Genomic DNA, 27974 nt, shown 5'->3' on the forward strand with positions numbered 1-27974 from the left:
CGGAGCGGGGGGGAGCCGCCTCGGGCTGCACCACGCTGCGAAGGCGGGGGGGCTGGGAGAGATGTGCGCGTGCGCATCGCCGCCGGCCTGTGGGGCGGAGGCCGCGCGGCGGGGGAGCTCCGCTGCGGCGCAGTCGGAGCAGGATCTGGCGCAGGTGGTTCGTCGCTGCGCGTGTCCTCCCGCCGCTGGGGCGCGAATCGGAGTGGGGGCGGCTTAAAGGAGGGCTCGCAGTGCCCCGCCGGGGCTGTGAGGCAGGCGCCGGCCCTTGGGTAGGTTTTCAGGCGCGTCCGTGGCGCTGCCGTGTCCGAGAGCGGCGGTTCGGGAGGCGGCGAGCCGGTGTCTCTCTGCGGCCGGCCCCCTCGGCGGCGCGCCGGGACGGGCGGGCGTGACGGGTTGCTGCCGTGTGGGAGGGCTGCGGCGGCCTTCCGCGCCGCTCCGGGCGGCTGAGGCAGGGCCCTTCCCGAGTGTTTACCTGAAACCTGCCGTCACGGCTGGGACACCGGCCATCCGCTGGGGCCGTACCAGGCTGCGCCTCCGGTGCAGCGACGTGAGGTGGTGATAGACTGTAGGCGGTGGCGCCAGGAACGGGGTGGTCGGTAATGCTTAGAATTGCTGCAGCTGTTTCTGTGAGCAGCTGCTGCTGGTTTATGGGTTTGGAGAAAGTAATGCTTTAGTGTGAAACGTCTCTCTGGTGATAAATGCTCCAGATTCTCGTTGTTCTCTCAGCTAGTTTAAACTACCGATACCTGAAACCTCTCATTCCTAGGTTTGCTTTTCTGCAGTGAGCTCCTGAAAAATCTCATAACGAGATTAAGGTGCCTTTTCCAGCCTCATCTTTCCAGATGTCAAGCTTTGTCTGACTCTTCAGTTTCTCCTAGTTGAATGAAGTACGTTGATTTTCTCTCTACAGATAAGAGATGTTGTTACTACTTAATCGGCTAATGGTTTTAAAAATAATAGTAATAAAAGTGGGAGAGTCCTGAAACTAAAATAAAGGGTATTCAGACACCTGACCTCTACAAAATTGGCTGAAGGGAACAGTTATTTTACCCTTATGTATACCTTTGCATCTATACGTGTATGTGTGCATGTATGCATATTTATACATATTTATGTTACCTATATATGTACATATGTGTGTGTATATATATATTTTTAAAATAAACGAGTGTGTATATATATGTATAAAAATACACCTCTTTATGGTTGCCTCTCAGCTCTGAAATTGCTCAGAATGAACCGCTGGAATAACAGCCTGCTGTTTTGGATAAGTTAACTCAATATAAATAGCATAAGCAACTTTCAAGAGTTGTAGGCACTTCCTTTTGGCTCTCTGCTTCCTTATTCTGAGGAAGCCTGGCTGTGATCTGCAGCATGGGGAGGAACTGGTTGGAATGTAAATTTTACAGGCTTTCCTGGACATCAGCAGTGGAAATCACTTCTCTCATGCTGAGATCTAAACTGGCCCGAGCAGTCTCAAGTACTGGGAAAACGTGCACGGAGTTAATCTTTTCTTTTGTTATTTTACATAGCAGCAAGTGCAATTTCTGGAGAGGTTCAGATTACAGAATCGCAGAAGGTAGGGGTTGGAAGGGACCTCTGGAGATCATCTTGTCCAACCCCCCTGCTTGAGCAGGCACACCCAGAGCAGGGGGCCCTCTGGCTTCCAGTGAGGCTTTCCTACTCCTGAGCCTTGCACTGAATACTGTAAAGCCTTCCTTTTTGCATTGGTTGTTGTAGAAGCAGAGGCACAGCTTATGTTCTTTTTAATATTTGGAGATTGCAGGATGGGGAAATAAATCACCTTTTCCTCTCTCTGATGGGGGTCACACATTTATTCACCTCCAGGTGACTCTCTCCACGAAGAAAAAGTACAGCCTGGCCTGTGTTGACACAAGTAACTTGATTTCACAAGAGCAGGGAAGATAATAGAAAGGAAAACACAGTGGCTCTTTCCCAGCAAATCAGTAGCTGTTATATCCCCAGACCATACCTCAGGTTAGCTTTTATTTGCTCTTGCTTGCTTCCTATAGCCATTAGTTCAAAATAGCTTTTAGTCTTTGGAAGCAAAGACTAAGTAGAATTTTCTGAGATGTGTATTTCATTTCTAGCAGACATTTGTGGCTTGCTCCCAGCTGGAGATTTAGCAATCTATTTAATTCCTGGGCTCAGGTTTATAGATGTGATGAGATATATTTCTGCTAATTCCACACTTTCACAAAAAAGTTTGTTGATGTGGATGGCTTGGAAATGGACACATGACACTTTTAGTTAGAAGATGATTTGAAAGCAAATACAAAGGCACATTGTAACTTCCATCCTAGGTCAGTAGGAAAACTTACCAGGGTTTTTAAATTTAGTTCATATTGAATAATTTTTTTTTGCTATAATAATCTAATAATTAGTATACTACTAATAATCGGTATACTAGGGTAGTGGCCTTCTATGATGGAGTAACTGCATCAGTGCACAAGGGAGGAACTACTGATGTCATCTGCATGGACTTCTGTAAGGCCTTTAACATGGTACCACAAAACATCCTTGTCTCTAATTTAGAGATGGGTGGATTGTTAGGAGGATAAGAAGTTGACTGGCTGGCTGTGTCCAAAGAGTTGTAGTCAATAGCTCAGTGTCCAAATAGAAACCGGTAACAATTGGTGCCCCTCGGGGGTCTGTACTTCAACCAGTACTACTTAATATCTTTGTTAGTGACATAGGCAGTGGCATCGAGTACACCCTCAGCAAGTTTGCAGGTATCACCAAGTTGACTGGTGCAGCTGATTTGTTCAAGGGAAGGGATGCCATCCAGAGGAACCTTGATAGGCTTGAGGAGTGGGCCAAGTCCTGAAGTTCAAAAAGGCCAAGTGCAAGGTCCTGCACCTGGGTCAGGACAATCCCCAGTATCAGTACGGACTGGGGGATGAATGGATTGAGGGCAGCCCTGCGAAGAAGGGCTTGGGAAGATTGGTAGGTGAAAAATTAGGTATAAGCCAGCAATGTGTGCTTGCAGCCCAGAAATCCAGTCATATCCTGGCCTACGTCAAAGGAAGCATTGTGAGCAGGTCGAGGGAGGTGATTGTACCCCTCTGCTGAGCTCTGGTGAGACCCCAGCTGCAGCACTGTGACCAGCTCTGGGGTCCTCAGCACAGGACAGACATGGACCTGTTGGAGCTGCTCCAGAGGAGGCCACAACAGTGATCAGAGGGCTGGAGTGTCTTTTCCTGTGAAGAAAGGCTGAGAGCCTGGAGAAGACTTGGGGGAGTCCTGATTGTGGCCTTTCAATATATGAAGGGGGATCATAAGAAAGATGGAGAGATACTTTTTACCAGGGCCTCCAGTGACAGGGTAAGGAGCAAGGGTTTTAAACTGAAAGAGGGTAGGTTTAGATAGGGTGTGAGGAAGAAATTCTTTACTGTGAGGGTGGTGAGATAGAGATGTTGTGGATGACCCATCCCTGGAAGTATTGGACAGGGCTTTGAGCAACCTGATCTACCAGAAGATGTCCCTATCCATGGCAAGGGGCTCGGGACTATGTGATCTCTGAAGGTCCCTTGAACCCAAACCATTCTATGATTCTATATTCCTGGTGCAACCCTAATTAATGCTTTGACTGTCTTCTACAGTGCCCATTTACTCCGTTGTGTCTAGCGTAGGTGCAAATAATAACAAATTCTAACAGCTAACTTCTTGGCATAAATTAAATAACTACAATAGCTTGTTTTACCACTGCTCTAAGACCATATAGCTACTACGTAATCTTGCATGTTGTACTGCAGAATTGCAAGTTGACCTTAAAAGTTCAGATACGTTAATTCTAACAAAGTCATAAGCCCTTCATCTCATGGCTGTGATTGATCTCTGATTTAAGTTGAAGATAAAACAATGCTTAGATGGAAAATCTGCCTCTGCAAATGAATTTATTATTTTTTTCCTGGCGAATGTATCTTGTTAAGGCAGTATGTTTCATTTATGAAATAGGAGAGATAAGCCTAACTGTTCAATTTTTTTTCAGATATTTTTGTTGGAAGTAGGTAAAATGGTGACATTAATTCACACGTTAGCAGATCATAGAGATGATGTCAACTACTGTGCCTTCTCATCATCGTGCTTGGCTACTTGTTCCTTGGACAAAACAATCCGCGTTTATTCTTTAAACAACTTTACTGAGCTTCCGTACTCACCTTTAAGAGGACATACATATGCTGTCCACTGCTGCTGCTTCTCTCCATCAGGACACGTTTTAGCTTCATGTTCAACAGATGGCACTACCATGGTTTGGGACACTTGTGACGGTCGGACGCTGGCAGTGCTAGAGCAGCCCAGCGGCAGTCCCGTTAGAGTCTGCCGATTTTCTCCTGAGTCCACATATCTAGTGTCGGGGGCAGCGGATGGGAGTGTAGTTCTTTGGAACATGCAGTCATTGAAACTGTACAGGTGAGTACCAGATATTTTTTGACAGCCTTGTTTACAATGACAATAATGTAATTCAAGTATTATACTGTACTGTGTACAAGAATTGCAGAATGGCACCACTGACTGATATCACAAAGAAACAGCAGTAGGATTTAGAAGACCAAAAGATTATCAGTAGGAGAGGGAGAAGTTAAACAATCAAACTCAAGAATGTTATCTTTAATCTAAATCCTGGGTTTTTTTTTAAGTTCATGGAAGTGTTTTAATTGATTTACAATTAAATCAGGATGCATTGCATACTGCATGCATCTGGTTTCTAAACAGTGGGTCAACAAACTACGATACATAAAATACAGTTAGTTAGTAGAGCCTGACTCTGCTCTGTGCCTTACATTGCATTATACATAGTGGGTTTTAATTAAATATTTAATTACAAGCTATTTGGAGTCCAGGAATGTCTTAGAAACTTGATAGTAATCCAGCAATCAAAGAGTTTGGGAACGATTGACATATCCTGAAGCTATATAGTTTAAGGCAGAAAAGTGTGTTGGAGCCGAGTGAGTTGACGGTCAACATTCCACATGGGTTTCCAACACATATTTGAAATAAAGCAGATGAACATTTTTAGTGATGTTGCACAATTAAAGGTACGAACCTTAGGGTTATCCTCAAAGTCCTCCTCTACATCTCTATATTTGAGTAGAGTCTTCAGGCTAGTTGTTGTGTTCTGTACTTAGGCAAGAGATTATTTAGGTTTTAGAGCAGCAATCACCTCTCTAAAGTTAGGAAAAAAAGTTAAGAATTTGAGAGAATTGATGTGATGGTTCACTCAGGATGAGGGAGCAGCCATTTCCGAAAGCCCAATTTGTTTGGTTTTGGTAATCCCCTGTCAAGGATGCTGCTGCTTTTGTGGCCGCTCTATCTTTGCCTTCCACAGCAGAGATTTAGATGGGAACTGTAAAATTTTTCAAAATTATTTATTACAGTTATCTGAAATTGTATAAATCTGGAAAACTGTCTACAAACAGAATTCTAATAAATTTTTGCCACCTTGTTGTTTGTAACGCGTAGAGGAACGCTGAAACAGTGGTTTGGTTTTTAGAGATGAGAGAGGTATTGATTATTTATTGTTTATTAGTTTTATCTTTAAGAAAAATGGTGAATTTCAATCATTAGTATTCAGAAGTTCAAGGGTTTATCTATTTTTAAGGTATTACCAATGAAGAGGTAGACCCCAGAAATGTTAAAACGTTATCTCTTACAAGTATATGCTATATACCGTGGTGCATGTTTTAGACGTACGTCCTTAATTTCCTCCTAGTTGAATGGTGGGTGTGTAATAACTATGAGGAAACTATACTTTGTTTTAAGCAGAAATTATTTTACTTTGGTGCTTCCTTTATAAAGAAACAAGAAAAAACTTGAACATTCCAATCCTGTCCCCCTTCACTTCACTTTTAAAAGTTCATTTCAAAGAATTAACAAGCCAACAGTAGTCAGCATAACTTCAACTGTATGTATTTTGGGATATGTGTGTGTATGTATATTTTCAGTTGATGACTTTTTTTAATTGTCATTTGTAATTGCAGATAGGAAAGTGCACCTGCTCTGTTTTCTTAAAGCTGAGGTCAATATTACATAGAAATTATCAAGGTACTTAAATTATGTCAGAGGGTTTTAGTTAACCATCTAATGTCAATCTGTGGTCCTCTCTTTCTTTTGCAACAGTTGATTGTGTTGATGCTAAAAAAGAGGACACCTTTTACCAGACTATAATGTCACTTGAATCACTTGAATAAATATACAGATGGTAGTTACAACAAAGGTATCCAGTTACTCCTTATCAGCTCAACTGTTGTAATTGACTGTCTGTTCAAATTCTGAAGTAAGATGAAGTATTTAAATCATCTCTATGATGGACGTGAACAACACGAAAGCAAGTTAATTTATGTGTGTTTCTTAAAGCGTTCTCTCTTTCCTGTTCAGTGGTTACGATACTGTTTTCTGGCATGAAAGTCTTAAATGCATACTTTGAACATGTATAGTATTATTTATTTTACTGTTATGTTTTCAGAGGAGAATCTGTAGCTTTTTGCATGAAAGGAGGACAGTGTTAAAAGCTGCACTAACGAAAAAGAATTGTACATATAAAAATGGGAAGGACTGAGTGTATTTGATAGTATTCTTAATGATAGAATTAAGGCAGTCAATGGTTTTTTGAAGCTCCTGGGTCTGATTAGAGAGGCTCTCAGGGAAGTTTATTGACTTGCCTTCCGTGGCATTTTGACACCTCTGGCAGTAAATAAAGTTTCAGTCAGCAAAAGAGAATGAGCAGCTGTTCTTCAAAATACAATGACAGAGTAAATAAGATTGACATTTCTTGCTGTATGACTGTTGCTTATGGCTGTGACTTTTTTTCCAGCACCTAAAGATTCAACTGTGCATGCTGGGCTGGATCTAGTGTCCATTAAGAGGAGTGAGATGCATTCAGTTGACTATCAGATAACCTAAAGGATGCTAGGTTGACCCCACTTCCTTCCTGAGGATTGAACACACTCCCATATCTGCTAGGAATTTTCTTTTAAGTTCAGTTTTACAAACAAAGTGCTTTGGCTGACTTAGTTAAAACTTATAAATCATTTTTTCACATTGCTTTCTCTTGTGTACAAGTAGTGTAAAATTAACCATATATCATAAATAGCAACGTATTCTACTCAGCTACAGCATATCATATGGGTTAGTAGGTGTTCTGTTTTGTCTCTTTTTCCCATTTGTGTACATGTAAATCTGTGTTATGATGTGTATTTATCTTTAACTTCTAAAATCTATCCTGCCATAGAATTTAAACAGTGCATTGTGCCTTTCAAATGGTAAGTCCATGCAGGTTGTCCTTAGCTTGAAAATTATTTTATCACTCAGCTAAAATTATTGCCTTGGGGTGCCATCTCACATTTTATCTCCCGCAGTCAAAGAGCAGGTCCTGCTTCCTGCAGCTGTACCTATTTTGTACCTCATTCCACAGTTGGTGTGAGCTTCTCTCCCATCTGTTACCAAGTACCAAAGTGCAAAACTTAAAATAGTTTGGCTTATTGTATCAGATTGCATTTTAGAGATCATTTCTTCAGAACATTACTTATGCTAAATTCAAATCCCATGTACTCTTGCTTTTCAGATCTGGGAATGTTAAAGATGGTTCTTTGGTGGCCTGTGCGTTTTCTCCTAATGGAAATTGCTTTGTCACTGGATCATCGTCTGGTGATTTAACCATTTGGGATGATAAAATGAGGTGCCTGTATAATGAAAAAGCACATGATCTTGGTGTTACCTGCTGTGATATTTCTTCACAGCCAATTTCTGGTTAGTTGCTTGACTCATCAGGGTAGGAACATGAAAAAAAGTTATTTCTGTGTTGCTCTTGTTTTCATATTCTTTTGTCATCAGTGCTCAAGATACAAATGACATTGGGAAGAGCTGATGTTTTAGAATATTCTGAATATTCTTAAGTAAAAGTTGTGGTCAGGTTGATGACAAGGAATGTTCTAGGTCAATGAACAAGGTGATTAGTATGCTTATGATAGCTTTTAGTAGCTAATTATCCCGTCAGGGTTTTGAAAAGTGTTTGGGCAGTGTCTGTAACTGAAGCCTGTATCCCAGGGCTGACGTGGGTGTTAGAAGATGCAGTGCTTGTTATCATTCCCACTTTACTCTTTCATACTTTGGTTCCCGAAGGAGCAGGATGAGGTCAAAGCAATGCAGAGCACTGTAAACCTAAAAAACTGAATGTTTGAGGTGTGAGTGTGAATAGATAGACTCTTTTCCTGCACGTGACTTTCTCAGTTGGAGGAATTTAGGGGAGCAGTGAGCCCAGAATCTCATGAGTCCCACTAAGATGTGGTACTGTTCAAATGTCAGCTGTTTTAGCTTACCTTACTGTCTAAGCTGCATTTCAATTTTGTCATTATGTGCTTCTTCACATTTGTGATGGGCAAGAACGTAGTTTTTCCTTTTGAGAATGAAATCTGATATTCTTGTATAAATTTGGGTATTGAGATTGAAAACAGAAGACATGCATAATGTAGGCCTGTCTCAGGGCTGCTTTGTATATTATGGTTAGTTTTGATTAATTTCACATTTGTAAGGCTTTCTGTGGAACTACAATAATTAGAACCTAGAATTCTCTCTATATAAAAACATATATACTGAAAATTGCATATTTAAATTTCTAGCTATCTCAGGGAAAGCTTTGTATTTGGCCATACAGGCTTTTAAAATTATTGATGTGGTTTAACGCTGGTGGGTAGCTCAGCCCTATGCAGCCACTTGCTCACCCTTTCCCAGTGGGATGGGGAGAAGATCGAAGGGCAAAAGTGCAAAAACTCATGGGTTAACATAAAGACAGTTTAATAGGTAAAGCAAAAGCTCCACGTGCAAGTAAAGCAAACCAAGGGATTAATTCACTGCTTCCCGTCGACAGGCAGGTGTTCAGCCATCTCCAGGAAATCAGGGATCCATCACATGCAACAGAGGCTTGGAAAGGCAAATGCCTTAACTCCAGATGTCCTCCCTTCTTCTCCCAGCTCTATATGCTGAGCACGATGCCATACGATGTGGAATATCCCTATGGTCAGTTGGAGTCAGCTGTCCTGGCTGTGCCCCCTCGCAGCTCCTTGTGCCCCCTCCCAGCATTGCTGGTGGGGTGAGGATCAGAAAAGGCCTTGAGGCTGTGCAAGTGCTGCTCAGCACTAACAAACAACCTCTCTGTCGTATCAACACTCTTTCGGTCACCAATCCAAAACGCAGCATCATAGGAGCTACCATCCCAGCCCAAATCAGTACAGTTATGTCGCAACACAGGCTTCTTGTATAATTGCATGGGAACACTGAAGGGTTGCATGTCTGAGCTTACGTAGTTTGTATAGTGGGAAGAAACATTTCTGCGAAGAAGAACTGTTTGAAATATCCTGGTAGAAGTTAATTGCCGTACAGGAAAGTGTCATAGCCGAGCAACTAAATATTGGAAACTGAAATATTTTTAAAAGTCTGAAAAGCTGAAAGATTAATTTGTGTAAAATCTTGTCAGGTAAAAGTGTTTAATAAGGAGTTAGAAAATCACGTAGTCATCTGCTTTTGATGGAGGTTGGGAAATTGGGCAGAAGCCTTATTGTCAGATTTAGACAGTAGTGCTGTAATTTGTCTTAACAACCTTGGAGGTATAGTTTGGTGCTTTCCAGATCTACTATGGAGACAAAGTGGTCTCTCTAAAAACATGCAGGCCTGTGTCTTCAGAGTGCCCATGAGCTACTCTCTTAAAGGTACCAAAAATTGTAACACTTGCAGCCACTTGCATCTTTCAGTGCTAAAGACAGCAATAAGTATTGCTGTCTGTGTACCACCTTGTCTAAGAAGGTGGTACAGAGCAGGAAGAAAGCAGGAGAAGCAGAAGGGGAAAAAAACAAGACAGAGCAGGAGAAAGCTGAGGAAGTAGGATGTGATCATATATCTCAGTACAGAGAATTAGTGACTGACAGTACCAAATCAATCAAATCTGTGTCCATTGAAAGGTGTAGGGACAACATTGAGTTAATCTGTCACAGTAGAAAGGGGATTGATCTTTAAATAACACCTCTAGATCTTTCTTGGTGAAAACACTACCCAAAAACCTCCATCATTAACTAAGAGTTGCATCTGAGGGCAAAGGAACACATTGAAGCTGAAACAGAGCAATTTCCACTGCTCCATTTTGTTGAGATTATTCTCTTGGTTTAAAAAAGGATATTACCAGCCCTTCAGCCTTCTGCCGAGATACAGAGAAATAGGCAAGAGAGCAAGTATTTCCCATGCTGTGGATTTTTTTAGCTGCTTTATGATCATTCTTAATTTTATTTAAGCCATATGTTATTGCAAGTCAACATTATTCCTTTTTGTGTGTTGCTGTTTAATCACCAAGGATTGAAACTTCTGGGATTATTGGCAGATTTAACACATTAGAAAATCCACACAAGTAGTGCTTATCCAGTACAACTGAAGATGGTTTTAGATTGAGACTCTCTTTACCTGCTTAATTCAGAGCAAAATTAGAACCAGAGTTTCTGATTGGTTCTTTGTGCTTTAGACTATTTGTAATAGATAATTCTCCTACCTTTACAGTGGATTCAGCCACAGTTGTGTAGAAGCTCGTCAGATCTAGAGCAGTTGTAATGCTGTGCAGGCTTTCCCATCTGACTGCAAAGTTTCAGAGCTGCCCTCCTGAATAAGTAAACTTCAGTGAAATTACCTAGCGATACTGGTAAAAAATTGGCAGATCTTGCTAAAATTTAATAGTGAACCTCAGTGGGAGACAGGGTAGTTCTCCTCCAAGTTATCCCCAAAAGCTCTGTGTTTACAAAACTGTAATATCCCATTAACAAGATGGTAACTTGTAAAATTGTGTTGAAGTCTGTGCATCATGACAGAATTCTCATCCAGACCAAGTTTCCAAGTAACATCATCTTAGTTACCAAGAAACGTGTTTTTACAACACGATAGCTAATGCATGCTACTTATCTCTCTGTAAGACGCAAATCTTACACTGTAAAATTCTAGCAAAAGTGATGCATTTTAATACTTTAATGTTTTAACAGCTTTGAGGTAAGTCCTAAGATGTGCCACAGTCATAGTAGTTCTGATTGTTCCTGTGAACAAACAGGTCAATGTATACTAGGATTTTATTGTTATAACCCTATGAAATTAAAATAAACTTTATGTGGTGGAAAAAAATGGAGATAAAACCCCTGGGGTTATTCTATAAGACACTTGACAATAAATATTTTGGCATTTCTGGTAACTACAGAGCTGGAAAGATGAGCCATTAAAACGTCTGTTATGATTTCCTGATTTCCAGCCTTAATCATCTTGTCTAGACTGTGCTCTTCCTAGAAAGGTTGGACTAGATGATTCCTGAGGTCCTTTCCAACCTGTGATTCTGTGAATTTTAAGGCTTGGTACTGGCAGAGGTGATGCCATTGAAGGATTGTTATGGTGGCTTGTGTCAGGCTGGTACGCCAGCTCAGTGGAGTAGAAGAGCTGAAGTAATTTGGCACAGGACTTAAGAATAAAAAAAAAATTGATAATGGGCTGAAACAACACATGTAGAATGGAACATGATAATTCAAAAACATTTGTGTCCACTGAATAGAGCAGGGAAAGCTGTGACTTGAAATACAACTATGACTGTTGTATTTCATCTTTAATGCACACTTGAGTGGTTGGCTGAACTGCAGTCATGAAACATCACTTAGTTTATAAAAATGAAGAGTTGAACATTTAAAATGAAGAAAATAGCCTGTCAGATACTGTCAAATTTTGTGCATGAGTATGTGGTTGAATTTGAGAACTACTGAACTGTAGAAGAAATGGATGTAACCACATAATTTAGGTTAAAAGACTATATTGTTGCACTCGGTAGTAGGAATCAAACATTTACCATCAAGAACACTTGAAATATGAGCCCAGTTCTGGTCTTTATCTATTTGTTCAGGGAAAAGTATAACAGTGATACCTATTTCTTACTTTTACATGGTTTTAGACCTTCTGTAATTATTTCTAATAACATGTTTTAAAAGTAGTACTGAGATTAAGGAAATTTACCAAATTCCAGTGTAAGAATGCTGGTGTAGTTTACTGATATGCTGCTGTTTTCAGTGCTTCTGATTCCCATTAATATATTTGAATTTTATCAGATGGTGAACATGGATTCAGATACTTCCAGATGGCTTCTTGTGGTCAAGATACTCAGATCAAACTATGGCTTATTTTGTTTGCAGATGTCTTAGGTGTGTATAGTGATGTTTTTTTCATATTCCAATGTCTTAAGTCTTTAGTGACAAGTTACCTCTAAGATCAAATTTACACTGCTGTCATTGATTCGTAGCCAAACTAACTAGATTTGAAAGTTTTCTTTTAATTTTTCAGCAGGAGAGTAGCTAAGGCGTGCAGCACTTCGTGACATTGGGGCCCCTGGATTTTATTTAGTGATCTGTTTATCAATAATTGTAAAAGTAAAGATTTCAAAAACATTTCCCCCAATTCCCTCAAACTTAATGTTATGATAAACATTTGATTTTAATTTGCATTTTTATCTTTTGGTAACCATTAATATTTCTACTGTGATCTTTAAGCAGGTTGATAGGTTGAAACCTCTTAATCTACCAGGCCAGGTTTCCTTTCACCTTTCAGTACATCTTGGCTCTTGAATAAGAGCTAGAGTAATGAAAACAGTGTTGACTCCTGCTAAAACTGCAATATAGATGTGTGACTGCTATGTAGAGGCTAGGCAGATGGCCAAAACCAACTCCAGTGGATTTTTTTTTTGTAATCTCTCTTATATAGAAGTCTGTGAGGATGAATGTTGTGTGTACAGATACACATTAATTATTTAAAATGCTTTTAGACATGCTAAGACTACAAAGTGAGGAAGCCAGAGGTGTTGAAATTAAGTTGTCTCTGATCTTTTATCCCCTTTTTTGCAGGCAGTATGTCACGGAGTCAGATCTTTGGTGCAGCTTTACACTTCTAAAAGCAGCTTGTCTTATATCTTGCAAAATATGTCCATATGTAATAATTTACTTCTTGTATTTTAGGTGTTGAATTAAAATATAAATGCACATTGAACGGACATTCTGCCCCAGTTCTGGCTTGTGCATTTTCTTGTGATGGGCAAATGTTAGTTTCAGGGTAAGCAATATCTTTTACTTGTTTAAATTTCTTGCAGATGGCTCTCCAGGTTTGTGCTACAGTATTGTAAAACAAAGTTTGAAAGAGTTGGAGATTTCAAAATATATTTCTAATAATTAGGGAATAGTTTTGTGACCTCCAGAACTACTGAAGTGTCTTTCCAGTTGGTCTGTGTCTTGTGGGTGATTGAGTTTGAAATCTAGTATGTTGCAAGCTCTGTTCTCTTGAGTGTTGTAATGAAATTCATGGTCTCCTGGTTTGGGGTCATTTATGTGGCCTTTCATGCGGATACTCTAGCATCCATTAAAAATACAAATCTACATGGCAATCTTACCGTCTCTTTGGGACACCATTTAGGATTTCCTTCTCACTCATGGACTGCCGTGAACTTTTTAGAAAGTTGAATGTCTTGAGATTTTTGTCTTTGATAGATTTGCTTGAAATTAAAAATTTCTTCACTGATCCACACCCAGACTATGGCAAAATAAGCCTTTTTTCCATAAAAAGTGCATGAATGAGGTAACTGTAGACCTGTGTTTTTTATGTCAGCCCTGTACAGAATAATAGTTAAGACCCAAATTAATCATGAACCATCAGATAGAGACTAATATTATTAGTCTTTGTTGGAGGGTGATAAGGGAGTTGCCAGTGTCATTTCGAGGTCACTCTGTTATGTTTGAAAGACCCAGGAGGGTGGAGGTAATGGGAAGATTCCTGATGACTGGAAAGATGCAGATGTCTCACTTCCCTCTAAGAAGGGGAAGGTAGAGGATCCAGGGAGCTACAGGCTGGTCAGCCTAACTCCAGTCTCTGGGAAGGTTATGGAGCAAACCCTTCCAGTGGGCTTGGAAGCCGTTTCCAAGCACAACGTGTTTGGGGAAAGCAGCAGGAATTGAACACGGGCAAACACTGCCTGACCCATCTGACTGCCTTCTGTGATGAGAAGGCTGGCTGTGTGAACAAGGGGAGAGCAGTGTGCGTTTTACACCTCAGTGTTAGCGAGGCTTTTCACCTGCTTTCCCAACGTATAGCCAAATTGGGGAGATACAGATCAGAAAAGTGGATGGTAAGTTGTGTAGAAAAATGATGGGACTGTCAGTCTCATATGGTTGTTGGTGATCAGCAGCATGAAGATAAACTGGCAGCTGGTTACTAGTGGCTTTCCTCAGGGATCAAGCTATAGAAAGAGGAAATAATAAATATGATAGATATAATTTATGTTTTTATGAATGTTAATGACTGCATGCTTTCATTCTGTGCTTCCCATGGAAAGTGCTTAATCACTTCTAAACTAAGCGGCAACATGAAAAAACAAAATTATTCAGCTCTGAATTGTAATCGTCTTTTTTACAAAGGTTTTCTAAACTGAAATGGAAAAAATGATGTCTTGCAAAGGAAAAAGAAGAGCCTACAGTAGCCAGCAGATAAACTTAAAACTACACAAACCACAGAAGAAGATAGCTTGCTTTGACGTTTTGCTTTGTATTCTTTTTAAGGGAGTCTTTTTCAGTATTTGAAGATCATTATGAATTTTTGTGATCTAGAGTTATTTTGTTTTCCATTAGTCGTTTGGATTGGTGTTTTCACTTGTATTGTCGTAAGTGAAATGTCTATCCCAGAAGGTCTTTCAGGAGCACTGCTGTCATGGTAAATAACTGCAATTTGTATTTAATGAAATATTTTATGCATTGATTGCACAACACCACTGTGTTTTAGGTATTGCATTGCAGTACTTCCTCTAGCTTGCTTGGCAGATGAGAAGGTTTAAAAAATAAATGGAAGTCCTGAGAGTAGATCATGGATAGCCAGATTCCCTGCATCTGCTTTACAGATACTGCTTACAAAGACATGAAGCAGATACGGTACAGGGAGTGGGGAGCAGTGGGAGTGGGGGCCAGTTCGCATAAGCACTGTGCAAATCCTCCACATCAGAAATTCTCATGGAAGTGCAAAGTTTTCATATTTAACTGCTGTTTTTTACATCATGCTGGGGGTGCAGCTAACCAATGTTGTTTTAAGGTGGGCGTGGGTGGAGGGGATTTAGATATCTAAGCTTTTCATACCATGGTGTTAATAAATGTGTGTGCTCTTATTTTGTTTGTGGAAAAGTTTTTTTTCTTCCTCTTAATTAAAAATAGTTTCCTTTTTCCTCTTTGCATCATTTTAATGTCAGTGTGGTTTTCTTAAAAGGTCTGTGGACAAGTGTGTCATAATACATGAAACTGTAAGTATAGCATGGTGCACGATCATTCATTAGATTGTTGTCTTTAAATATCAGCACTGCTTCTGCAGTGTCTTATCAATGTAAGGAAATACTAAAGAATAGGAACTATATAAACCCAGAATATTTACTATGCGTTTGGGGGTGGGGGGGAAGGAGGAGTTTGAGGAAGAATGTCTCTTGAGAATTGATCAGTGTTTCTCACTTCTTATTTACATTTCTTTGAGGGGTTTGTTATTTGATTTCTCTACAGTAAAGTATTATTTAATGAAGTCCATACTTACATGTTATATTTATATTGAAGTAGAAGGATGTTTTGTTATCCTAAATTCATCTTAGCTTCCAAAGCAAGAAGGACTGTAGCTTTTGACATAAAATTGGGCATGGGGATCACAGAAATTCTTTACTTAATTTTATATAAAGGGGACATAAAATAGAAGCATAATAAAGCATTCAAGAAAAATTCTATGTTAAATACAATGTAATTTCTTTAAAACTTATTGTTTAGGTATTTTCTATAATACTGTTATTGCATCCTTTGTGGTTCAGCTGTGTTATTTATCTTTAGTGTTTTATAGTATTAAAAATAAGAGTTTTGCTGAAAATGAAGGATGAACAAATTTTAAGCTTCTCTATCTTGCTCTGCACTTACTATTGTACTGATAATTTTTTTTTTTTAATTAGGGTTAAAGTTTTTCACCAAAATCACTAATTTGACATCTTCCTAATTTTAGGCCCAATTATTTTAGTAGTTTGAAGCTTAGACAGGTATGTAAGTAGTCGCCTAGAGTTTCGGAACTCCAAAAAATCAAAAGATGCGTAAAACCACAGCATAAGTATTTCTTAATACTATTTGTCAGCTTTTGTGGCCTTAGGTTTTTACCAAACGGGACAATAACTTCTAGAGCTGTTGAGGAGAGGTGGGGACAATAAACCTTCATGGGAGGGAGAGTAGGGCACTTTCCTCATGATGGGACAGTTCAAAAAACTGGAGTGCTGACCAATCAGTGATTCAGAATGACCGTGCTCTGCATCTTTCCAATCTCTCTGCACCTGCCAAAGAAATAGTATCTTTCATAAGACGGAAAATCTTTCAAATTATACGTTAAAAATGTTTGAAAATTCCTGAATTTGTTTTTAGTAGCATCTAGTGGCCAAAGAGGAGAACTGCAGGTGTGATTGGCCCAATTCAAGGATTGTAGCATGAAGTCTATGTGAATTTCAGTTAGCTCTTCACTTTTGGTCATTTCTAATCCTAGATGTGTAGACGAAATGTTTTTCTCTAAATGACCAACCAGCCGATAGGGATGTAATTAAATCAGTTGGTGTTTCTGTCATTGTTACGCTGAGCGTTCCGTGCTGGCTGATTGTTGAAGGGTAGTGGCGTTCCGGTGAATTGAATAGGGGGCTTCAAGCAGGAAATTCAAGTTGCATTTCTGACTCTGCTGCTGATCAGCTTTGGCAAGGTTGTGTAACTTCTCTGAAGGTAACTTCTGTCATCTTCCAAGAAGCAGTAGTATTCCTTGTTTTGAAGGAAAGTATACAAATGAATGAACATTCTTTTTATTCTTTAAGATTTAAAATCACGTATATTCTTTTACAGAGTACTGGCAATACCCTTCATACGTTGTCTCAGCATACCAGGTGAGAATTCAGTATGATTTTTTCTGTATTACCGTTAGTAAATTAAATCCTTTTCTTGTGAATTTTCACACATTTGTTTTTATTTGTAGATATGTTACAACTTGTGCTTTTGCACCATATAGTCCCCTACTTGCCACAGGTTCAATGGATAAAACTGTGAACATATGGCAGTTTGACCTTAAGCAACCCTATGCAGGTTAGTGTGTGAAGCATTTGTAATCTGATCTTTAAATTTAAAGCACAATATTGTTGAACACGTTCTGAAGATGCAGAAACCCCACTTTTCATTACATGCATTTATCTTATAATCTCAGGATTATGTGCACGTTATTTGTCTTTTCTCTGAATTGATCTTACTAATGTCCTACAGAGGTGTTCTCTTTTCGATTTTTTGTTTTTGTGTGGTTTTTTTTGTGCGTTTTGCCTTTTTTTAAAGAAAAGGTATACTAGAAGTATCTTTATTTTATTAATCTGCTTTATCTTCTTTTCTGATATTTGCCATTTCTTACTCTCTGGGCAGCATTTAAGAGATTAATATTATTCCCAGAGTGCTGAAAGACTTTGGACAAGTATCACTGGCGATGAGTTAAATGGAAAATAAGCTAATTGCAAGCATAATTGTCAACAAGATATGCAGCTTACCAGTTGTTATAGGTGAAAAAACCAGGATAAGTAGTGTTACAAAGTATTTCAGCACCTAAACTATGTGGAACAAAGGTACGTAGATCTTTGTTCAAAGCACAAGAGTAAGTCTGGACTTTGGTCTGCTTTTCTAAGGAGGTGCGAGACTTAGTTTCATTGTCTGCTGATACTCTTCTGTCTTTTAGTTCAGTTGAAATTTGACAGAACTGCAGACACCTGAGAGATTAAATTCCTCTAAACTTTGAAAATTGATTGGTGAAAGACAAACCCAGATTATTGCCCCCCACTGAAGTGATGTCTAATAAGCATTTCTTTTATTAGATATTGGGGAATGTATAGTACACTTGAAAAACAGCGTTCATTGTTCTTAGAACTAAGAACTTAGAACTGTTCTTAGAAACTGGGGGGGGGTTTCATTGTTGGGGTTGGGGATGTGTGTGCATTGTTTGTTTGTGTGGGTTTTTTTTTAACTGTCTTTTATCTTTCCAAAGGAAATACTGTAGAAAATGAATCCAAGGTGGCTGTTGAGGACTGGTCAGAGGATGATGTTTCAGCCTGGCTTTGTGCACAAGACTTAGCAGGCTTTGTTGGGCTTTTCAAAATGAATAACATTGATGGCAAGGAACTGCTGAATCTTACTAAAGAAAGTCTGACTAATGAATTAAAAATTGGTAAGAATATAGAAATCCAAATAGTTTTTAGAGTAAGTGTGAAATGTTGGAATGAAAGTGAGTTAGGAGTTCCATACATTGATGGATTTTTTGCATGGATGCATGCAAATGTATGGATGAAATCCATTTTTATTTCATTACCAGGGTTGATAAAAAACCCTGATATCACATGATCCACAATACTCTTTTTTCTTTTGTGTGTTTGTGTTGGCTTATACCAAGAGACATAAAATGCACTTCTACCAGCAGTGCCGTGTTAAGTGGTCTTACCTGCTTTTGTTTTTATTTTCCCTTTTAGATCTTGTATCATTAAGCTGTGGAAAAGGAATTTTAGCTTTTGTGTATACTTAATGATTCTGACTTTGGTAAATAGGATACTCTCTAAGTTTTTCCTATCAGTCTGCAAAAGTGCCATGTTTATAATACTATGTGGTCAACTACCTTGAATTTAGCAGTGAAATTCCTCAGTGTACTGTTACCATAATAGAAAAACACAAGGTATGTTTTAGTTTTTACTTATTTTGGAGATGAAACATTTGATGTTGGCATTTAGTTAGGATCAAGCCAAGCTTGCCTGGCTCAGACACTTCATAATTCATCAGGTGTCCTAGTTAGTACATTGCCCTGTCACTTTATTGCAAAACTGTGATTACATTTTAGAAGGAATCACAAGGTGCCATATTAGTAATGACTCCACAGCAGTAATTCTGAAATAAGAAATTTAAGGATGGCAGAGTACACTGGAACTTTCTGAATATGAGCTCTGTTCATTTTGATGTCTAGATTTAGGTGTAAATTAGGTGCTGGTATGTTGGCCAAAGTGAGATCAAATATAGCAAAATGTTTAATGAGTTAAGAAACCTTTTAAAAAGTACAGTTTCATATTTAGAAGTTAGTATTTATTGTAGGAAGACTGCTCCCTTCCTTTTTTGTTCTGTGCGTGTGTGGATTTGGTCTGTATCAGATCATAGTATCTCTGTCATCAACAAGCTTTGTTGAATTCTGGAAATCAACAGAGATGCTGGGAATCTGTCAGGAGTTGTCATCCACAAAAGATACTTGCTTTATCTGCACACATTTTCTTTAACATTTAGAGTAGCCTAAAATTCTGAGCAGCAATCACCAGCTGAGGCTAATCAAATAATGCTAACTAGAAATTTATGTGAGAATTGAATGCAGTGTGACCAACGATGAGAACTGCAGTGCTGAATATAGCCTTCTCTATGGGGAGAAAAATAAACAAAAGACTGTGTTACCTCGTAGACTTGTAACGATGATATCAAGAACAATTGCAAGCTCAAATAAGAAAACAAAATCTGAGTTGTAAGAGCCCATTGTAAGGCAGGCTATAAGATGCAAATGATGCATGTGCCTTTGGACAGGGCACGTGTACAAGACAGGCTGATTATGGGAAGCCGTTGCTTTCATTTGCTGTAAAAGGGTACAGTGAGGACTGATTGTACATAGGAGCCGAAGTAGCTTCATTATGTTCTTTCGCATTATCAGGTAAAATTCTCGTTGCTTAGTCTCTGTCCTCAAGACTTTGGTCTTTTGCCATGCTTCTCCTTCAGTAGGTACTTTAACACCCATCGTAAGATTATAGAATAAGGAGTCAGATTTGCACAGATACCAGGCAGCTATGAGAAATTTTTTAAAAAGCTCTAACTGAAATCACTTACTGTCTTAATAAGCATAAGCTACTCCACAAATACGAACCAGCATATATGCAATGTGAAGCAATGAATTCCACTTTAATGGTTATATGAAAGATGTTTTTAAAAGAAAATAATGAAATATTATACTAATCAAAGTCACCAATTCATTTGAATCAATCACTTTTGAAGTGGTAAATGCTTGTGATTCTGCTTCTACATATCATTCTACAACTGTAAGTGGCACAGAATAGAAATTTCAGCCTGATATATTTGACCTGAAGACCATGGCTCAAGCATTTACGGAATAGGAAATTACTATCTGCCTAAAACATGTGTGCTTTTCAGTGTTATTCAAATTCCGGTTTAACTGAATTTTTAGGAGCCTATCACTGTACAAATACTTGAATGAGCACGTCCTTTCTCTCCTTGATAACCTGTTTTCTTTGCTCTAAAAATGCAACATTTACCAGTTCCATAAGATCTTGCAAAAAAACTCGACTTTTTTTACAGTCTTTGCAAAGGGAGGTTTTTTTAGATCATTTTTCATCAATGACTTCATCATTGATATGATAGGAGCTTTTTCTTCTACTATTTTTTATTAGCTGCTTATTTCTTGTCCTGTTAGTCTTTGCTGCAGCTCTGATTTGCATTTAATAAAAAGAGTATCCTCGCGCCTTTAAAGGCATTTAATCTAAGAGAAAGTGATCAGCAAGTGGTTCACATAACATTTCATTAGCTTCTTTGATTGTTTTTGACAGCTTTTTGAAAGAATGCTTCATTACCATGCAAATGGAGCTACCCTCTTTCCAACATAATCGCCACTAATAACACTGTATTAAACTCTGTAAGATGTTGAGTGAAGTGGCTGTTACATATATCCTGGCTGAAAAGCTTGTGTACGCTCAACGAAGTTCAGGGTTTCTCATTCTTAACTGACACAATGACACATTCATTGCAATTCTGTGACACAGTTGAGTCAGAAAAAAAGGAATATGCATGCGCTTCCAATTCAGAATACAAGGTGGGGGTACATCGTTCCATGCCTGCATACCCTTTTCCTATCAGGCTAACTGCATGTGTTAATGTAAGGTGAATCTTGACTTCAGTTTGTTTGCAGGGGGGGTAGGCAGGAGAGTGAGACTTGGAATTTTTGGAAAAGCACGCCTTCAGTTTAGGGGTTAGTGCCATACAAAGCATTTTGTACTGTAGTATCACAAATTGTAAAGAACTTGGAGGCATTCCAAATACTTTCTCTTCTTCTGCAGCACATTTAGAAGGCTTCTTTTCATGTGACTCTGTCCTGATTTAGGTTAGATGTGTAAAGAGAACAGATTGTCCTAAAGACAGTTCAACCCTTTCCTCACTTACTGCAGGGTGTCCTTAGAACATAACTTAAAACAAGGATGAATACACATAAACTGAATTTTGAAATCTCTGATCAGGCTGACTTTGTTTTCTCTTCATCAGCAATGTGCTATCGAAGATGTCAGGTTTTTGTCTTCCCCTTGATTTTAAGGTTTCACTCTAGGTACATACAAGAAGTATGAGTAAGTGCTTTCCTGTTTCACATCTTTATCAAGAAACTCTGGGTCTGGGAATGAGCTTGAAAAGAACATTTTGGAGCAGAATTTGCATCACTTGTGATTCACCATGCCTTACACGTGTACTGAAGTAGGAGTAAAATTTGAGGGAATTGCTCAGTATAGATTAAACAGAAAATTGCATGTGCTTTGCTTATATCAAGTAAATCTTACTTTAAATATTCTTTTATGGCTAGTTTTCAAAAGATGATGTCATGGATAATTCTTTAAACCCTGACTAGAGATATAGCCAGGGGGTAGTTAATTGAGGTGCAAACCGGATGCGATGATCCTAAATCTGTTTGCATGAGAGGAATTTAGGAAAAATTGCCTGTATGATGAAGATTGTAGAAGACGCCCTCAAAATCCAGTTGTAATTACAGAATTATTTGGTTCCATTTTTATCTTTCTTTCCTTTGGTTATATTCTTAACTTTTCTGGACCCAAACTGATCTTGTAGATTTTTACAAAATTGCCATGCAAACTCTTCCTAAGAACAAGCGTGAACTTTTACTGTCTTTCCGTACTGTGTCTTTCTTACATGGTCTTTGTCTTTACATGTGTTACTACATAATCCTTATTAAGGAAACATAGGTTAATTTTTTTTCTTTTGCATGTATTTTTCTTACTCTGTGACACCGTTTGTCTTAGCTGATCAAAATGACTTGTGTATCAGTGTGACTGAGTTTTATCCCTTTGCATGCGTTGTTTGAGGCAGCTCATTAACTGTACAGTAAAGCTGGAAGCGCTGGTGTGTTAAGGCCAGTCTGCTTGGCAGTCTGCAGATGGAGAGGGAGCAGTTGGTTAGAAAGCTGTTGTATCAACTCTTCATTTTAGTATTGAAGATGGAAAATTAACCAGAGTAGGAACTAGTCTTTATCACTGCTACATCAGAAGAAAAAACTGTGATGCGTTACACCCGCAGGTTTTTTGACATAAAACAATTTTTAAAAGGAGGAATGTTTTATGCTGCTGCAAGATGAAGATTACTGATACTGGGATACATTTCCAGTCTTGACAGGCTAAAATTGTGGCGTGACAGTTTATAGAACTATAAAATTACTTTTCTCATTGTCAGATTTCTTTTTTCCTCTTCTGTTCTCAATTAAGTTGGGAAGGATGGCTGCTGTCTCAAACACAGATACGGTTCTTTTGTCAGGTTCATGGCTATTGCATATTCTCAGTAAATAGGTAACAGCAAGTACAGTTAAGTACTGAGATGCTGAAACTTGTGGTCCTTCATGGGGGAATATGTGTTAATTGGTATTTGTAATGCCTTGAAATTGCATTTAAAGATTTTATACCACAGTATGTACATTGTAGAGAAGAGAGCTTGCAAGTCCCACAAATCTCAGATCAGAGTATTCTTTAAAAAAACCAAAACAAAACAAAACACAAAACTAATGCAATTTTCATAGACAAAATGCCGTCACTCTGGCATTTTAGAGATTAATTATATTTAATTGAAAGGAAATGACTTAATTGAATCTTTACTAAAACCAAAGATTCTCCCTGCTCACAATAACAGGCCCCTTATTATAAACATGATGCACTTTTCTGGAGAGAGGAATGCCAATGTACAATTTAGTTATAAAAACAAGTTATTTCCATTTTGATACAGGTTGCTTACACCAGCATTGCCAGAGCATTGATGTGCTGCAAGTCTAAGACCTTCCCTTCCATGAAATGGGAGCATACAACAACGAGGTGTGGTTTGCAGGCCCAGTGTACAAACACACCTTACTGTTGATGCGCCGTCACTTCATCGGCTTGAGTGCCTCTGAACTGCACAGTCTGAAAGAAAACAAGGCAGCATGGCACACCAATAATTGTGTCTGTAGTTTTATTTTTAGATTGGGAGGACATTAATCTTTTAAAACACAGGTTCAGGCATTCATCAGTCATCCCTTTGTAAGCTGTAGGACAGCACTGCTGTACAACAGGTATAGTGTATGTAATCGATGTGAATAACCTTGAACGACAAAAGCTAATGTGAAGGTTAAGGGAAATCCAGTGAATTATACCATAATGGTGACATAAATATGACCCTATACCAAACTGAAGGGCAAACCTGGTCCAAGGGTGATGATTCCTCACTCAGGTGCTTTGGTGGTAGGTAGTCTTCTGTTCAGAGGTGATGGTCGCACTTGTGCACTCCTGTACCTTCATACTGTTATTTATATAGTCCAGTTTCAAGGGAGGAACACTGCTGTCTTCCACTGTGTTTCAGTTTTATCCATAGTTAGCTTTGCACTTGCAGCAGTGTATGTGGTTCGGTCATGCATCACCTAAAATGCTGTCCTGCTCAGTAGCCATGTTCTTTGCAGCAATGTCGCACTTGCATTTGTTTTACTGTTTGCTTTCATTACTCCACAAAGTTGTTGGTAGCCAAGCGGAGTGACATGCTGTAGTTGAGCAGTTCGTAGTAGTGCAGATTTTTCTGTTAGGTGGGGATGGTGAGATGGATGTGCCTCTCCTGTAACACAACCTCTGATGAATGCAAGACCTAACCTCTTTGCCTTACATGTATCTGTTGTTCAATCCATGTACGAATAACTTTTCAGAGTCTCTCGGCCTGCGCAGTAAAGTTCTCCAGAAAATTGAAGAACTGAGGATGAAAATGGTCTCTGACTCTGTTACTGTCCCTGATGAGTTCTTATGTCCTATCACAAGGGAGCTTATGAAGGATCCTGTCATTGCAGCAGGTATGCCTTTAAATGACGCTGACTAGAATTAATGACATAAGGGTAAAGATAGGTGTGGAAACAAAAAAATGGGCATATCTTATCAGTTGCAGAAAGATAAACTATTCTAAACAGCTGTTGCAACAAACTAGAACTGTGGTAAATGTTTAATTTGCCAAGTTGCATTTCTGATATGGAGAAAAATACTGTAACAAGCCAGTTGCTACGTGTTGGTCCTGCAGATGAGGCTGTACAGATTTTTTTAAAATATTCCTTCCCGTATGTGCCTTTGAAAATATAACTGGCAGCCTAATTACAGAGTTGTCTCGGTAAGTGAAGAACGGAATTGTGCCCGCAGAGGTGGGGGGACACCAAAAACCAGGCTCGTTGCTACCCCTCGGTACACCAAGTGCATGGCACTGAAAACTTTGTACAGCAAGAGATTGATTTAAATTCAACGAGACCTTGGAACTGAGATATGCAGGTCGCAGAAGATGATAAGTAGTTAAAACATTTTAAGAACTAGTGTTTTATAGTTCTAATCTTGGGGGCAGATGATCATCAAAAGACCAGTATATTTTTCTGCTACTCTGTGAACAGTGAATACCTTCATACAGTTTTGAGGTATCAGGCCAGACTTTTGAGAACTAAAATGTTCAAAGTACAAACACATTTACTAACTGCTGGAGTAGTAAGCACTGCACCTAACAGGGCCTGTGCTTCTAAACGATAGCAGGAGGAGGGCAGCCTTGCATATCCTTTTCTTAATATAATATTGAAATAAGGATACATAGTTTTAAAGCAGGATAGTTTTGTTGAAAAGATGAAAATTACAGCCAGTATTCACATGTATATTACAAAATCAAATTGGCATTTTTAATGAGCAACTGTTGACCTTTTAAATGAATTACAGTATTTACTATCTAATAAATATTGCCTGTGTGCCCATTTGTGTATCTCTCTGCTGTCCTGAAACATCGATTCCTCTGCTTTTCAGAACACAGGGTAGGCGTATCTGGGAGTTCCTTGCAATGTTTTGTTTTTATAGAAATTGATGAATAACAACAGCAAGGTTAGCAATTGCAACAGGAGAAAGGTTGGTTTGTGGCAAGACAAGCGAAGGAAAGTATCGGTTTGTGTTTGGAAACATCTGTATTCACGAGCGTGCTGCTTGGCTGCCCAGCACTCCAGAAATGCACTCCTGTAGTATGGACACAGCTGACTTTAAGGTGTGGGCAATTTTGCAGAGTCATAATGGAGGAATTTAGGTATTTCTGAGATTATAAAGTAACTAACTGCAGTGAGCTGGATATTTTGTTTAGTTCAGTAAGCTAAGTGAGAGTTAAGGAGAACTTTCATGCCTCTGTGCTATGTAGAGTTTAAGGAAAAATAAAAGAAGGTAGAATGCCAAACTGCATATTTCTTACACCCAAGTGACCAGCCTTATTAAATAAGACTTTTTCCATGTTAAGTGGCTCATATTCAACAAAGGGGAAGCAGGTAAGAATGTAGCCCTGTGTTAGAGGAGAGGTGCAGGACACACCTTTGTATTTCGTCAGCGGTGTTCCTGGGTGAGTGTGCTAATACTTGGCAGAGGGGGAGGGTGTGGTTTATTTCTCTGCTGTTTTCAGTAACAGCTTGTTTGGGTAGTGACTGGGGGAGCTGAAGCGCTGGGACTCCGCAGGTGTCGAGGGCGCAGCATGTGGCCAACTCGGGCCGTGCTCGGCCAGCTGAGGGCTGTGCACGTGCGTGGCTGGGCACAGTGCAGTCGCACTCTGGAGCTGTGTTAGCCACTGGATGTTAATGAGCTTTTATTTCACATTACGGCGCATTCAAACTAAGAAGAAAGTCTTAATTAGCATGTGCATAATATCAGTCGGTGCTTTGCAGTCGGAGACAGAAACAGGCAACTAGCCTGACCTGGTAATAGTCATGGCCAGCTTTCATTGCCTTTTTTAACAAGTTACTCAAGAACTGTAGATCCAGCGAAATGGAAAGGGTTGTTTAAAGTGTGATTAATAGTTTTTTTTATTAACCAAAGGTATGCAGAACTTCAACACCAATATGCCCCCTCCCCCCCCCCCCCCGATATGCTGGGTTTTTTTTAACCAAGGCTGTTTCATGTACAGTAATGGTTCAGTACCCTTTATCTTTCCTCTCCCATTGCCCTTAACTAGCAAATAAAAACATTGTGATGTATTTTTTAAGTATTGGGGGGGGGGGGGAGTATTACTGGCATGTTTGGTGAGGCTTGACAATGTCTAGTGTAGAGGCTTTAGCATAATTTGTTATGCTTAGGTCTGAACAGAGTGAAGCAACGGCAGCTTCAGGCAACTTGATGAGCAGCATCTGAGTTTCTTTACAGGAACATTTTTTTTTTAAAGGCACGGAGTAGCTCGCTTGGTCACAGTGCCACTAGTCAGCGGCGGCTTCCTGGCACATCACGGCCCTGTTCCAGCGGTTCTTTCGTTCTTAGGCACAGGGCCTGCTGGCCGGCAGCTCTGATGAGCCCTTTTTTACAGCCTTGTAATGACCTTTAGCCGTACTGTATATAATGCCTTAACCACAGCTAAGGACACAGGAAGATTTTATGTTTACCACTTGCGTACTTTAGTCACAAGTTCATGCGCAACCATGGCTTAGTCCTGTGACCTCATCAGTGACAATCCCTTGGGTGGAAAGGGGCTGGCTTTGCACATGCCTGTTGCTGGCACGCCTCTGCTGCTGCCAGGTGCGGCAACCTGCCAACCCAACCAAAATCACCGCAGCAGCAGAACAGCCAGGCACAAGCGGAGCCTTTTCTAAAGCACTCTGACCTTTGTGTGTCCTATCGTCCCCGCCCCGTGCTGCTGCCCGAACTCAGAACGCTGCGTTTAGTTGTCAGTGAACTGACGCGGCTGCAACGGACTGATAAATTGGCAGTGCTCCCTAAAAAGGTTGTACTAGTTAGTTTGGTAAGTACAATGTAATTTAAAAGTTGAACCAAATTTTGATCTTAATACTGCTATATAAAGTTTTATTGTAATACATTGTGTAATCTGAAACAAATATATGAGTTTGTGGTAAAGCTTTCAAAACCCACATCATTTTTCTATAGCTCGATTTTCCTGTTTGGGAACACTGATTCCCTTACATCCCTTTTGACTTTAAATAGCTAAAATCTTTACAGTGTAACAGTGCCCAAGACTCTCTAACAAAAGCTTTTGATGATGGTTTCTTTGTAGATGGCTATTCCTATGAGAAGGAAGCAATGGAAAACTGGATCAGCACTAAAAGACCATCTAGCCCCATGACAAATCTTCCTCTCCACTCTCTTACACTTACACCAAACAGGACACTAAAAATGGCTATCAGTCGCTGGCTAGAGACTCAGCAGAAATATAGTTAACTCAATTTTGAAGTTGTTCATTAAAATTAATTGAAATGAAATTGGCTGTAGCCAAAGGAAATCATTGTATCAAACAACTGGAAAGAAAAAGTTGTGTTTCTGGTCTAAGCTGTGGCTGTCAGTTAAATGGCTGCTAGAAAGAAAATCTTCGCTGTTGGATACTCCCAGAAAATTACTGAAAAACTTTTAAAGGTATTAGTAATTTTACTTTGTGGTATTCAGTCGCAGGTTTTTCAAATAAAGTTTTCTTCATTTTTTAACTGCATTTTGAGTCTTGATTTTGCCGTGTTAGTCTTTCAGAAGGTAAGAAATACCCAAGTATATAATCTGTATTTCTTGTTCTAATTAAAAAAAAAAAAACACA

At 39.3% G+C, this 27974-nt stretch overlaps 1 protein-coding gene across 10 annotated transcripts; it reads left to right on the forward strand.

Moving 5' to 3' along the window:
- The first annotated feature begins 63 nt into the window (after positions 1–63).
- Positions 64–27875, forward strand: WDSUB1 (WD repeat, sterile alpha motif and U-box domain containing 1). Of its 10 annotated transcripts, XM_075092669.1 has the most exons (13): positions 72–269; positions 767–887; positions 4013–4434; positions 7586–7770; positions 12132–12224; positions 13032–13125; positions 15316–15349; positions 16950–16990; positions 17080–17186; positions 18124–18303; positions 24103–24243; positions 27447–27654; positions 27719–27875. In XM_075092669.1, the coding sequence occupies exons 3-12, from the start codon at positions 4037–4039 to the stop codon at positions 27608–27610; spliced, it is 1437 nt and encodes a 478-aa protein (XP_074948770.1). In that variant the 5' UTR covers positions 72–269; positions 767–887; positions 4013–4036; the 3' UTR covers positions 27611–27654; positions 27719–27875. The 10 variants fall into 10 exon arrangements, 9 of the variants coding, with proteins under 9 accessions (XP_074948770.1, XP_074948768.1, XP_074948769.1 ...); XR_012660560.1 differs by having other exon boundaries at positions 64–269; positions 23160–24243; positions 27447–27875; XM_075092667.1 differs by having other exon boundaries at positions 27447–27875.
- Positions 27876–27974: the final 99 nt, after the last annotated feature.

This window comes from Phalacrocorax aristotelis, chromosome 5, assembly GCF_949628215.1.
Source record: "Phalacrocorax aristotelis chromosome 5, bGulAri2.1, whole genome shotgun sequence".
Classification (NCBI taxonomy): domain Eukaryota; kingdom Metazoa; phylum Chordata; class Aves; order Suliformes; family Phalacrocoracidae; genus Phalacrocorax; species Phalacrocorax aristotelis.

What these genes read in the sequence shown, in the direction of transcription:
- WDSUB1 (XM_075092667.1), top strand. Translation starts at nt 4,037, where the DNA reads ATGGTGACATTAATTCACACGTTAGCAGATCATAGAGATGATGTCAAC. An exon ending in CAGTCATTGAAACTGTACAG is followed by an intron (nt 4,435 to 7,585) that starts GTGAGTACCAGA and finishes CTTGCTTTTCAG; the next exon opens with ATCTGGGAATGTTAAAGATG. An exon ending in CCTTAAGCAACCCTATGCAG is followed by an intron (nt 17,187 to 18,123) that starts GTTAGTGTGTGA and finishes ATCTTTCCAAAG; the next exon opens with GAAATACTGTAGAAAATGAA.